This window comes from Carassius gibelio, chromosome A7 (genome assembly GCF_023724105.1).
Source record: "Carassius gibelio isolate Cgi1373 ecotype wild population from Czech Republic chromosome A7, carGib1.2-hapl.c, whole genome shotgun sequence".
NCBI classification, from domain to species: domain Eukaryota; kingdom Metazoa; phylum Chordata; class Actinopteri; order Cypriniformes; family Cyprinidae; genus Carassius; species Carassius gibelio.
This window is the reverse complement of record NC_068377.1, coordinates 38,747,819-38,762,035: the sequence shown is the minus strand read 5'-3', so window position 1 is coordinate 38,762,035 and position 14,217 is coordinate 38,747,819. Positions and strand designations below refer to the sequence as shown.

General features: G+C 36.5%; 1 protein-coding gene across 1 annotated transcript in view; it reads right to left on the bottom strand.

Moving 5' to 3' along the window:
- Positions 1 to 4,926: 4,926 nt before the first annotated feature.
- LOC128017799 (protein NDRG2) overlaps positions 4,927 to 14,217 on the bottom strand; it is a 30,832-nt gene continuing 21,541 nt past the window's right edge. The window contains exons 5-16 of the mRNA XM_052603359.1: positions 13,386 to 13,506; positions 12,250 to 12,312; positions 12,065 to 12,125; positions 11,412 to 11,498; positions 11,267 to 11,323; positions 10,971 to 11,074; positions 10,753 to 10,791; positions 10,617 to 10,668; positions 10,495 to 10,542; positions 10,333 to 10,368; positions 10,188 to 10,239; positions 4,927 to 8,609 (exon numbers count right to left, since the gene is read on the bottom strand). Coding sequence (XP_052459319.1) covers positions 8,446 to 8,609; positions 10,188 to 10,239; positions 10,333 to 10,368; positions 10,495 to 10,542; positions 10,617 to 10,668; positions 10,753 to 10,791; positions 10,971 to 11,074; positions 11,267 to 11,323; positions 11,412 to 11,498; positions 12,065 to 12,125; positions 12,250 to 12,312; positions 13,386 to 13,506 — 884 coding nt within the window. The 3' untranslated portion in view covers positions 4,927 to 8,445. The remainder of the gene's footprint in view (positions 8,610 to 10,187; positions 10,240 to 10,332; positions 10,369 to 10,494; positions 10,543 to 10,616; positions 10,669 to 10,752; positions 10,792 to 10,970; positions 11,075 to 11,266; positions 11,324 to 11,411; positions 11,499 to 12,064; positions 12,126 to 12,249; positions 12,313 to 13,385; positions 13,507 to 14,217) is intronic.

Genomic DNA, 14,217 nt, shown 5'->3' with positions numbered 1-14,217 from the left:
ATTTATCTTTATTGATACTCTTTTGGCTCCATACTGTTAAACAGCTGGATTTTATACATTCTCCACAAAGCATTAGCAAATGCAATGCAAAAGTGAACAAATCAAAAGGGATTGTTTCTGTTTACTCAAGTAACCTCGATTCCCTGAGATGAGGGAACGAGACATTGCACTTACTGTCGTGTCACCTAGCTCAGGATCTACAATGCCAAGTTGCTTCAGTCAAGATTCTGAATGGATGACATACAAGTGCTGTCTTATATACACTGTAAAATCTAATAAGTTGGGCTTACTTAAAAAAAAGCATGCAAACTGATTACCTTGAAAAAACGAAGTAAAATGAAATAGGAATAGTATGTTGTACTGACAAATGCTTAGTTAGTATAGTTAACTTACACAAGAGTTCTAGTAACTAAAAAAGAACTGTAGGGTTACTTGATCCTTTCATTTAGGTTTAGTCATGACTTAGTATAGCTACTCACTGACTCCCAGAATGCATTGCGCAGAATAAATTATGCAGTTGCTTTGTTTTAAAGTTGTTGTTTTTATTTGCCAATTTTATTTGCTGTCTTGTGTCAGCAGTAGCATAACAAAAAGACCAAATAAAATGGCTATTGTTACAATGAATGAAAATAAATTAAATTTAATTGTTACCATTGTTGTGATTCACGTGATGAATGTTTAAGTCTGTGTGTGACTTCAGCATATTACCACTCACTATTTAAGGTTTATATAAAAAACATATCAAGGTATTTATTAAAAATAAAATCTAAAAAAGGTCATTATTAAACACACACAAAAAATGCTTTAATTAAAAAATAGGTCATTTTATAAAAGCAACATATTTCTTACTTTTCTTTGAAATCGAATAACTCTGATTATTAGAGAGAAAATTATAGTAACATAAATGAAGTTTCAAGTGCCCAACCAAAGCTAAAAAAAAAAAAACCCGGCAATTAGCAACATATTAGTGCACTGCTACCTCTCACTGGTTTATTAATATCATTGGTTCCTTTGTGGCTACTTGAATATTTTAAGTGTCACTCAAAACAGTAAGTAAATTGTTTTATTTGCCTTGAAAGTAGCTGAAACTTAATAAAACCTAGTAAGTATAACTACTAAGTAAAGATAACTAATTAAATCTAAGTAAGGTAAACTATTGGATTTTACAGTGTAGAGAGAGGAGCCCCACAATGGTACTTGAACACCACTGACCAGTTTTACTGGCCTGATTCAATAAGGCTTCAGTAGTATTTGAGCGAAGGGTTTCCCTTATTAAGCAATGACACTAGTCAAGCAAAATAAATACAGTAAAATTTTACAAAAACGACAGATTACTTCCATGTTTTTGCCACAAAATTACATTTTATTATGTAAGGAAAGAACATAGCCTACTCCTTATCCAGCTCTCTCCTTTGCAGATGCTTTGTGATGTGGCCACATCACAACCTCGAGTGTCCATTATTTTATAATAATTCAATGGCCCGTCATCAGTTATTCCTTACATATAAGAATATGCATATTTATCTTTCAGATGGGATTCTGCTTTGTCTGTCATTGGTTGCTCAATTATTCAGATGCTAAACTATCAAAACACTTTTTAAACAGATTATGTATTGTTTTACATGACACTTTAAATATGTATGCAACTTATACTATTAACTTAATGTTTATCTAAATATGTTACAATTTAAATTTAAATGCACTTTGTTCTTATTGAGATATTATAGGGAATATCTGCTTTGTGTGATAGCGGTGTACGTACATTCACAAATAAATAAATGTTGAAGAACAATTATTGACATGATGTCCAAAAAATCTATTATTTTCTAAACATATGAAAAATAATGAATATATGAAGTCATCCGCTGGATTGAGTCTCAGTGATCTCCAACTCTCCACTGAATGAGTGACAGCATCCAGGTAAGAACACCTGCACAGAAACAGCATTACATCCTCTTTGTTTAGGAACCCAATTAACATTATTATATGTTTAGGGAACTAATGACTTAATTTACATCCAATATTCAATTAAGTGAATTAATAACTCTCTTTTTATATAAATAAGAATAAAATAACATCAAAATATGTATATGTAATATTTTATTCAAAACACTTCCACTTAGTAAATGCTTTTCTCACTTGAATATCAATTAGATAAACAGCTAACAGAAGTTAAACAGGATAATGTTAATATTCTCATAAGAACAATGTATAGAAATTAAATCCTGCAGAAAAGTCTTCCAAGTTAACTCAAACTTAAATTTGACTCACAAACACATCTGCTAATTTAAAATCACATTTACCATGTCCTACAAAAGCCTGAACTACAAGTGGTGAGGACTGATCTTTAATATGGTACCTGCACAGAGAAGCTGATAGATTGAAAACAAGACTGTAGCTGTTGCTCCACTTGTAGTTGAACCCGTGATCGTCGTGGCTCCTCTTGTAGTGGTTGTAGTGGTGGCTGCAGTGGTTCCACTAGCGGTTGGATTGGCAGATGCTGAAGAAGCTGTAGAAGCTAGAGATGCTGTAGAAGCTGTAGATGCTGGAGATGCTAGAGATGCTGGAGATGCTAGAGATGCTGTAGAAGCTGTAGATGCTGGAGATGCTGGAGGCGCTGTAGATGCTGGTGATGCTGTAGATGCTGGAGATGCTGGAGGCGCTGTAGAAGCTGTAGATGCTGGTGATGCTGTAGATGCTAGAGATGCTGTAGAAGCTGTAGAAGCTGTAGATGCTGGTGATGCTGTAGATGCTGGAGGTGCTGTAGAAGCTGTAGATGCTGGTGATGCTGTAGATGCTGGAGATGCTGGAGGTGCTGTAGAAGCTGTAGATGCTGGTGATGCTGTAGATGCTGGAGGTGCTGTAGAAGCTGGTGATGCTGTAGATGCTGGAGGTGCTGTAGAAGCTGGTGATGCTGTAGATGCTAGAGATGCTGGAGGCACTGTAGATGCTGGAGGAGATGTCGAAGCTGGAGATATCACGTCTGTGGTGGTGGTGCAGTGACATCCATTGATGAGCAGGAGAGCAGTTACAGCAAAGACACTCCAATGCTTCATCTTCCTTCTGGAAATAAATGTGTTTGAACCTCACTGAACAGACAAAGGTTTGATTTGATAGATTCTATAATTCTACTGAATAATAAAGTGTAGCTGGACTCATAATCACACTTGATAAAGGCATATCCTCCTTATTGTGCAAGTCTAAGTTATTTTCTTTAAATGTGACTGATTTATTGGCCAAAATGAGTAAATCGAAGTGCAGTAAACGGTAAAAAAATTAAATAACAAATAAATGAAAATAAAATACTTGCATTACAAACCAGGGTGTTTATGATTATGGTAATAAAAAAATTATATATTGTGTTTTAAAATATTAATTACCGTGGTGTTTTGATGCCTTCTTTCCTCTGATTTAACTTTTCTGTAAAATAATGTCATTGTTAGTCGTCCACAGGGAAACTGCTTCTGGCCTAAATTATTTTACTGTATAAGTAGGTTATGAAAGTAGGTTATAAATAAAAAGTATAAAATATATTCATCTAGCTAATCAATTGTGAATTCATAGAAATATATAGTCCGATAATAATACTGTTAGTAAATGATGTAGCTTAAATGAGTTGCCCGTTTAAAGTAATCTTTACATTTACATTTAATCATTTAGCAGAAGCTTTTTATCCAAAGAGACGGTCAGATTAAACTACTTATAAAATGAGAGAAGATCATGAAGGTGCACATACCTGCTCTCTGTGTGGTTGTCCCTTCAGTCGGTCGGTGGCTGAGATTTATAAGTGTTTGTGTGAATAATCAGATCTGTGATCTCTGTGGAAACCCCTTTCTGACCCGCTGGGTAATTGTACGTTTCGACGAGGAAATGGATTGGGTTTCAGCACTTCCACTTATTGTTCTTATGTTAGAGGTTGATTTCAGCCCTTTAGTAACAAACAGAGCTGTGTATCAACACTGACACAGAAGTAACCATGGTCCAGTTTTATATATATATATATATATATATATATATATATATATATATATATATATATATATATATATATATATATATATATATATATATATATAACTATTACAGGAGCATCTCACAATCTGCCAAGTAACTTTTTGTTTTGTGAGTAGCCCAGACTACATCTAAAAATAGACTAGGTTTAGAGTGTTGAATAGGTTTGTGAAAGCTCAAACGAAGTAAAATCAGCATTAATATGCAATACTTTTAAATAGAGAAAAGTGGTTAATGTGAAATACTTTTGGTATGTTTACTCGGGATGTTTTCTTACGGCATTTAATATGAAATTGTGATTGAAATCGGGAAAAACAGAGTTGAACATATACATTAGTCAGCGTTTGAAATGGATCAAAAACGTTGTTCTAAGACAGGAACGCATTTTGGTTTTTGGTTTTAGGAAATTTTTGAAGAAAGGTGTTGATCCACTTCAAATGTTGACTACTGTATACCTTAAATACACCTTAAAATTTCAGATAATTTGAACATATTGTTTTGATATTGACAAAAAAACGAAATTAATGCATTAACTGTCAAATATATGCAAATATTTGAATAAGTTAGGTCTACAATAAACATGATTATATCGCTAGAATGATCACTATCTTAGCAAATAGATTTATATAAATACATGTAAATAAAGCAAACAAGTATTTAAATTACTAATAACCACACTCACACATTGTGAACGATTGAAATGTACTGGAACACGTTCAGTGTACATGCATGACAAGCATTTTTTAAAAGTGTATTTTATTCCTGATGAGTTACATTTTTAGAATCCTCATATAAAAATAAATTGTTATGATTACGAATCAGTTATGACCAATTAAAAAGAGTTTGTCACAGGTCCACATAAAAATATTTTACATGAAAAAAAGTACATATGAAAATAAGACTCAGATAACAGTGTCATTTTGATCCCTTTAATTACTTTTTTTTTCCAGTTGTTCATAGTATTACACAGAGAAATTAGCCACACAAATTATTTTGCATTCTGTTATTCATAACATTTTATTATAATTTTTTTTTTTGTTGTTAATTACATTATTTCCTTTTTAAGTGCTAAAGCTAAGAAAAGTTACACAAGAACTAGCACACTGATGTCTAATCCATGAGGACATTGAGACGTAAATCTATTTCACAGAAAATAAAAGGATTTCATTGAGGACAGTTAAAAATTAAAAAGGGACACACATTTACATTCACACCGTCCCAACACAACATTATCCATTCCTTTCCCCATTATTTGTATTTTATTGTGCCAGTATTCTCACCTTTATTAAGGTTATTTCTCTATGTATTTGGCAAAAATGTCAGATCTATTTCTATTTTTGGTAAAGGCTCTTGTGAATCTGGGATGATCTTGCAGTCTTTTCGCTAGACGCAGTTATAAACATTTAATTCAAATTTCAATTCGAAACAAAGAAGAAAAAGCCCAGGTTTCCCACTTACGCAATCCATTAAAACATTCTGGCATGAACAAGAGAAACATCTCTAGAACGGGATAAAAAAGAAAGAAGAAAAAACTAACGTACGCTGTACGAACTTTCCAATTAACTTTGATTATTCCGATTTATTGTCGTTTTCAGGGCAGTGTTTTGCTGAATGTGATTGTTACAATGCTTTAGGTTTTGGTCTATGTTGTTATTGGCAAGTGTTAGCGATCATGAAAAAAAATATATATCGCAAAAAAAAAGTATTTTTTGGAGCGCTCTATATAAACATTTCTATAGGTTGAAACTTTTCAGCTATGATAACCTGCTAATCTCAGTGGCTTGCCGATTGGAAGATCTCTTGGAGCTAATGGGTCACTAACATGGCTAAACCCTGCTGGCAGTGAAGGGGCTGGTTAGTCAGCAAAGTGAATTTGACACAAGCGCTCTGAAGCACCGCCTTTCTTCTGAACAAACTCACACATAATTCTCTCATTGTGCTTTAAAGTTAAAGGACTGCACGCACGCTCAGGCATGCCAACACGTACTGTTTTACTCTGTGTACAAGTCTCTATGGTTCAGCATTAGATCACACCATGGCTATAAGTACACTTCTAAGTTGTGCTGGTGCTCTCACGTTACCTTAAAATGAGGAAATTCCATTGAAAGACAAACGTCAGCATCACCATGAGGCCCCCCTCAACGTTTCCAAACAAACACCTCTAGCAGACTAACAGGGTTAAAACAAAGTACTGTGACCGTACCGTGACACTTTCAGGGTATCAGGTGGCAAAACAATGGGCCTTTGTTATATACCACAGTAGACTAGCTACTAGCTGGTGATCATAGTCATATCTGCGGTACAATGATACTGTACTCTAAAAAATATGTCCACCAATTTAAGGCAGGCTACACATCCAAAAACTCACAACTCACTCTCATGGCAATTTGTAGGCCTAAGCATTTTACGCTTTGGTGAATTGGTGGCTAAGTTGTATGAATTTGTCTGCACTTAACCGTTAAGTTTAGAGGTGGACTTGTATGATTATTTTTATTCTTTATATTGTATGTTTCCCTACAAATCAAATCGTATGAATTTATACAAAATCGCCACCTCGGGTGAAAAACGCACATGGCAGATGATCTTCTCTTTACAGATCAGTAGTTCCTTATTATTCATCCTTCAGGTATTTTATTTCTCAAACTAGTGGATGAGGTTAGAGCTGGAAAGTGTGTTTACATGCAATTTTGTGTCAATGCTTAATAATTTCTTAAATGGTGGCCTTTTATTTGGGAAAGCCTCTAGAAGCCAAACACTTAATCATGTAAATGCCCAAGACACTCTGATGACAGTTTTTAAGTATTTTACAATTTGGCGAATTTTATGAATTCTAAAAATTGCACAAATCAAATCGTTCAAATTCGCAAATAGACTGTTTTCTCATGAGACAGGGTTTAAATTACTTTAATGCTGTTCTGTTGACTCATTCACAACACACAAGCTGAACCAATTTTTCATAAAGCTGGAACCCAGACAGCAAGCAATTTCGGCCAAGATCTGGCCCACATTTTGCACGCATGGATTTCACACGGGCCAGATGTGGGCCGGTTCTGGGCCGAAATTGCTTGCTATCTGGGAACATATTTCAAAATTTACCATTCATAAATATTCTCTGCAAGCTGAAAAGCATTTTTGATTATGACTGGGAGCTTTTTTTTTATCTCATGTAAACAGAAATATTTTGTTGCGTTATCATTGGTTTATGATTTGCAGTAAATCCTCGAGATGGGTTTTTTACAATGACCAAATTTTTTAATAGTTATCAGCATTTTGCTGTACACATAAACACACTCTGTTGGAAGCACTAGTCCAATTATTTTACTAATCGTGCTCTCTTTCAACTGAACGTCATCTTGAAATCAACATTATTTACTTGAGTAGGCTAGACTTCATAATCTTTCATCAAACTCGGTCGACCTTTGAAACAACTTTCCTTTACGGCTGCCGTCATCAATTTATTTTATTCCCAACCACCATCATATAAGCTAGACACCATTAATCAATTCCCCACTGATAAACTGAAACCCCGTCCGACATTTAGGCTTTATCCAGTTTCTATAAAAATAAATCCGATTACAGAAGTGGCCTAAAATGTGACCATCATGTCACATGACATCAAAACAATGACCCTTGTGTCTTTTTTGTTGTTCTCTCGCACTCTCACACTCTCACTGTCATTAAACAAATGTAAAATACTTAAAAACAAAAAAAAATAAGAGACTGACGAGGTCAATGAAATTTCGGCATGCATTTCAAAACAGGCAAAGACCCCAATGGCCCTAACCCTGAAACCAAACAAATCAAAGTAAGATAATACAATTACAGTATTTTATCTTTCTCGCTTTTAATGTATATAGCTTCTTTTAAGGGCAAATGGAAGACATGAGGTGGCTGTCATCGACAGAGACGAGTACTTCGGCCTAAAACTTTCACCAACGTCTCCGAAAATACTGTACTCCTCTCACAGCAGCAGGATTGTATTACAGAAGAAAATAATACAAAATACAAAAACTAAAGAAAAAAAAAACAAAACACACACACCAAAAAATAATAATCACATAGAAGTTGATAGACACATATTATGAGCTTATATACTCTTTTCTCTATTCTTTTGTTTAGAAATTCAACATGTAATTAAGAGAAACATTGTTATTTTTCTTTTTCAGTGACACTCGTCGTTATTAATATTAATAATCAATATTCATATTAGAAGTATTACTATTGGTTAACACTAAATGTGGGTCTCACTAGAGGCCCCGCCCATGCCACAGAGTTAAATGGCTCTATCATCTGCCTGACGGGTCGGTGAAGGGTGAAGGGAGGGAGGGAGAGAGTCGTCATCATCCGCCCGTCTTCACGCACAGAACTCACTTTCCCAGAGGACTCCAGCGCTTCATCCATCCGTGCACCTCTCTCCCCCCGCTCTGGCGCCCCTCAGCACGACACCTCCATGGTTTGGGACGGGCTCGGGGGCAGCTGTCCGCCCTGTTCGCTCTGGGACAGCGTGCGGGATCGGGAGCGCGAGCCCTCCATGGAGTAGGAGGAGGAGAGCGAGGTGGTGCGCGAGCGCGAGAGACGCGTCATGCAGGACGAGGCCACTGAAAGAGAAGCAGCAGCGCAGACATTAGAGGACACACTGAAGAAAGAATCGAAAAACAAGAACATATAACAAATATGAAAAAATTTATTATTATTACAATATTATTACAATTTGTGTTAATAGTTTTCTATATGAATATTGTAATATGACATGTATTGCTGTAATAAAAGCTGTATTTTCAGCATCATTACTGCAATCTTCAGTGTCACACATAGGCTGAAATCCCAGTGGACCCAACAAACGAAAAAAAAAAGAAAATGGTTAAAAACCATGCTGTGCATTGTAAATAACAACGTTTTATACTTTAAATAAATTTGTTAGTAATAAAACAATGCAAATGGGGCAAAACTGTGTTTTAAGTTTAGAAATAACTTTGAGTGTCCCCCTCCATTGCCTCACAGTGCTTTGGTCCAAATGCCTGCGTTCCTCTTTTACATCACCTCATTTGTCTGTGGTTTTCCCGCAGAACTGGACTACTTTTACACTGTTGCCGCAAGTTGAATCAACCCCAATAACGCGATATGGATGTGAATTTTACCTGATGAACCCTGCCGAAAAACATGTATTTTACCCCAGAAACGTGATTTTTATTGGGGAACCCCCTTCAAAACACAATTGGGCTAGTTTTGAGTAGCAATTGGGCGGGTTTTGTTGTGAAATCCAGTAACATTGAATCACATACACACACACACACACAAGATCGGTGAGCGAGAACAGTCAATAGCTGTGGAACTCGACTGTCAAGGCTATTTTATTCACTTAAACATCAGATGAACTGATTATTTTCGCTTTCATACATACGGTTCCAATGTTTTGTTTTGTTTTTTTCTTCGATTACTCCATTATGTTACCAATAGCTAACCGTAACCCTAACCCTAACCCTAACCCTAACCCACAACAGCTTGAAGTCCTCTAATAAAGCTGTGCTAACAGTAGTAAGGCTGTGTAAGCTTGTCCTTTCAAGTACAATTTTAGCTGTATTTTTTGAGTCCCCTTCAAAGATTGCTCTTGACACAATGTATGTTTATTGCCCCCCACTGCTGGAGGAAATTGATGCCCCTGTCACATGATCCTCCAGAAACTATTCTGATATACAGCGCCACCTATGGTCCGATCTCCATAAAACTTTGCAAGCTTGTTCAGACTCATCTGTCTCAAGTGCTCACTTAGTTTCATGAAGTTCTGAGTTTTCATTTAGGATCTATAGACTTCTGCTCACATTTGGCCATGCCCCCTTTTCTAAAGGACACCATTACAGCTCCCCAAATGGTAAAAAAAAAAAAAAAAAAAAAAATCATATGCTGTTTTGCTGCTCAAAAAACATTTCTGATTTCATAAAATTTTTATTTGCTTTATTTTGTGGAAACTACATTTTTAAGAGCATTTATTTGAAATACAAATATTTTGTCAAATGTTTTTACTATTGTTTGCAACCTTACTGAGTAAAAGTACTGATTTCTTACTGAACTCATACTTTTAAGTGATGATGTAATTAGTTAGATTTTATATTTCATATTTTGTGTTTCCTAGTTTTTTGTGCTGTTTCTCAATAATAACATGCTCTCGAGTCACTTACTGTATCCCATGCCTTGAATGAAGTACTTAAACGCTTCTGTCAGTTTGCTGGGCTGGAGAGACACACATTTCATTTACACACTGCACAGGATTCATCTGAATAAATACATTTTATTGCTATATAATAATACTTTGATGTGACTTACCTGAGTCAGCTGTGGCATCCCGCCGGCATCAGCCATCTGAATGAAAACAACCCAGAGAGTTAAAGTACAAATACACCTGATTTGTGCTTATTCTGGCTCTTCTTTTTATCATATGTTTGCATAATTGATAAAAGGCACATGAGAGACAGGTGAAGGGCAAACCTTGAGGAAGGAGGTGGTAGTTGGATCTAGTTTGCTGTTGCACTCCACCTAGTGGACAGAAACAGATGTGCATCAGAACAATCCTGTGGGTTTCTGAGGTTTTGACTGATATAAAGACTCACAGCTGCTTCCTCGTATGGAGCCTGATCTCCGACCACCAGCATCACAGGACACCTGAGAAACACAGACACGTGGAGACATCACAAGAGAAACATGTATAATAGACTAGAGAACGGCTTTATCTTTGATCATTCTTACTTGAATGTGTTATTCCTCTCGATGTTCAGATCTCTACGACTGTGAGACAAAAAGAAAAACATAAAAGTTTGATTATCACGGTGCATAAACTGCATTTCTTTCATTGTGTTTCTATCATGCATGCTGCATCCCTCCTAATAAAACACTTAAACAGACAGAGGCATACGGCGGTGCATGTGTAAAACATAGTTTAATCCCGTGCGTGCGTGTGATTTTACCCCTGGTAGCTCTTCCAGAAGAGTTCGATGTTGATGAGGTTTGGTGCTTTAGAGATTCTCTCTCTGTGAGTCTGAATGAGCTCTGTGTTTGCAGACAGCTCTTCCTGAAAACACACAACATATCAGTATTCATCCTTTAACACACCGTCGTCTTTATAATGGATTGGAATTATACACAATTATTACACAGTCCTCTGGAATACTTGATTCTACATAAGCTTGATCAGAAGCCCTCCCGTACATATATACCTCTCTAACACACACACACACACACACACATAGAGAGAAACACACACCTGACTGAAGAGGTGGCTCAGGATTTGGTCTGAGAGGGAAGACGTCAGGTTGGAGAGCTGCAGAACAAACACAAGCCATTGGAGTCATTTTCTGATACACACTGATTGTTATATGTATGTATAATGAATCAGACGTCTGCCAGACCTTCTGTGCTGCCCAGTCCATCCAGCCTCGAGCGTTTGTGTCCACATTGACCAGAACAAGCCCCTCCACGGCCTCAGGGTTACTCAGCTGTGAGAGAGAGAGGACGAAAGCAGCGCTCGGTCAGTATAAAGACACTAAACATCTACACAATCTGAAGGCATCAGAGGCGTTCTTCTGTTCAAAACACTGCAAAATGATGCTAACTTCCTTTTTAACCAAATCTAAGGCAGCGATGCAGTTCTCCTTTGTTAATAAAGCAACATTTAAATGAATGGTGATGAGCATTGTGACATCTCCATCAAAGAAGAACAGCTGATGGAGATTATTTTAAGAGTTTCTCATTTGTACTCTATATTTAAAAAGTCTAAAGTCTGAAGTTTTAAAAAGTGAAATAATATTTAATGCCTCGGTGTGTTTTTTGGCCAGCAGAGGGCGAAATTCAGTCTCTGGGTGTCTGCTTGTGTTATACTGTTGTGTTTTAACATATTGTTGCAGTTAAAAAATAAATATTTAAATAAAAACCTATACTTTAATTGTTTTGTGTTCAAGAGAAAGAAACTAAACCTTAACTTAATTCAAAGACTAAAACCCCAAATATATGACGGGTCACAGCATGTGATCAGGGTGATGTGGCGCTCAGGTGAGTGACTCACAGTGAACTTGGACAGTATGTAAGCGCCAGCTCCAACTCCTACACCGATGATTGTACGGAAACTACACCAGAGGAAAGTAATCAGCACTGAATCACATCAACATAACAACTTCTGTCATATATATATATATATCTGTAAAGTGTCATTAATGAAAATGTAAACATCCAGTAACTTGTTTAACTCACTTAAAATACTGCAGGACCGCTGGAAGCATATCAGAGATCTGATCCATAGTTGCATACTGGTATCTGTTAGAGGAAAATAAGACAATTTAGGACTCTTAACATGAGACACAGCGGCCTGTGGACATGTGAAAGCATGAAAATAAGGTCTCTGAGTCACAATCTGCATCAAACACAAAATAATTCAGACCACTAACACCTTCTGGAGACACTTTGACGGGTGTCAAACGCCATTTAATGCATTTATATTTGTCACTTTTTTTTCAAATTTTCACACAAAGTTATCAGCGATCGCAATCGCACTCGCGCACACACGCACACACACACACACACATGCACACACACACACATACACACACACACACATACACACACACACACACACATGCACACACACACATACATCAACACACACACACATGCACACACACACACACATGCGCGCACAAACACACATCAACACACACACACACACACACACACACATGCACACACACACATACATCAACACACACACACATGCACACACACACACATACATCAACACACACACACAAGTACACGCGCACATGCACATGCACACACACACACACACATACCCGCACACGCTTGTTTTTGTGTAAAGTGTGTTCATCCCATAGGTGTAATGGTTTTTATACTGTACAAACTGTATATTCAATGGCCCTACACCTAACCCTAACCCTCACAGGAAACTTTGTGCAATTTTACTTTATTGAAAAAACACAGTCTGTATGATTTATAAGCGTTTTGAAAAATGGGGACATGGGTTATGTCCTCATAAGTCACCCTCTCCTTCTAATACCTGTGTCATACCCATGACATTATACAGAGTTGTGTCCTGATATGATACAAAAACAAGAGCACACACACACACACACACACACACACACACGCTCCCACACACACACAAGTTTGCATACGCTCACACCGATAGGATTATCATCGGCTGCTCAACTCAAATCTGCGTTCACGCTTTGGCTGAAAACTTTTCAGTGTTTCAGTGGCATTAAACCAATCACAGGCGATTCATTTGAGCTTATGAATGTAATGTCGGCTCAGAAGCGTTCAGATGAGTCTTACTGAAACGCTGTGAAGTGTAAAGAACACATGGCTCGTACCCTGCAGGGTACATGGCTGCACCCTCCTCTTGTCCCGGAGCATCCACGTGGACCACAGTAAAGTTCTTCACGATCTCCTGCATCTCCTCAAACTTAAACAGGGTGGAGAAGCAGCTCTTACCTGACAGAGACACACAAACACAAACATTAGCATTTAATCATTTCGTTATTTACAAAAAAAGGTTACGTTTCTTGATTAACAGCACAATGTTGAGGGCCCATGATGACTAGAGAAATCAGAACTCCTTTCAGTTTTATAAAGATAAGCTGAAACATGGAGAATATACAGTATATGAACATACACACACCATTACACACATCACGCTTCTTATGACTTCATTCATTTATTTAAAGCATATTTGAAACTTCACAGTTGTCACGCAACTAATAAGACAAACAAAAAGGATAAAACAATAAAAACAATCATTAAAAAGAAATGTAAACTTCCAAAGACCACCAATATAACCTTAAACAATAAGGAAGAGGCAACATCATTTTTTTTTTTTTTATGACAATTCATCAACTTATACAGATTCATTGTCATTTTCCAAAAATGTACTGTTCTTATTGAAATAGTAAAATGTGTTTTTATGGATTTTTGTTATTTATTTCAATTTATTATTATCATTATTACTATTATTAAAACCTTATTAATGAAACTTATTAATGAATCACTGGACATGTTCATAAAACTCATATCTGAATGAACTGCACAACTTTAGTCGAATCAGTTGTTCAGTTGCCATTAATTATATATTTCTCCAGGTTCAGTTCTCTGGAGAGTGATGATTACGTTCATGACTGGCTTCTGATGAACTTGCAATTAAAGAAA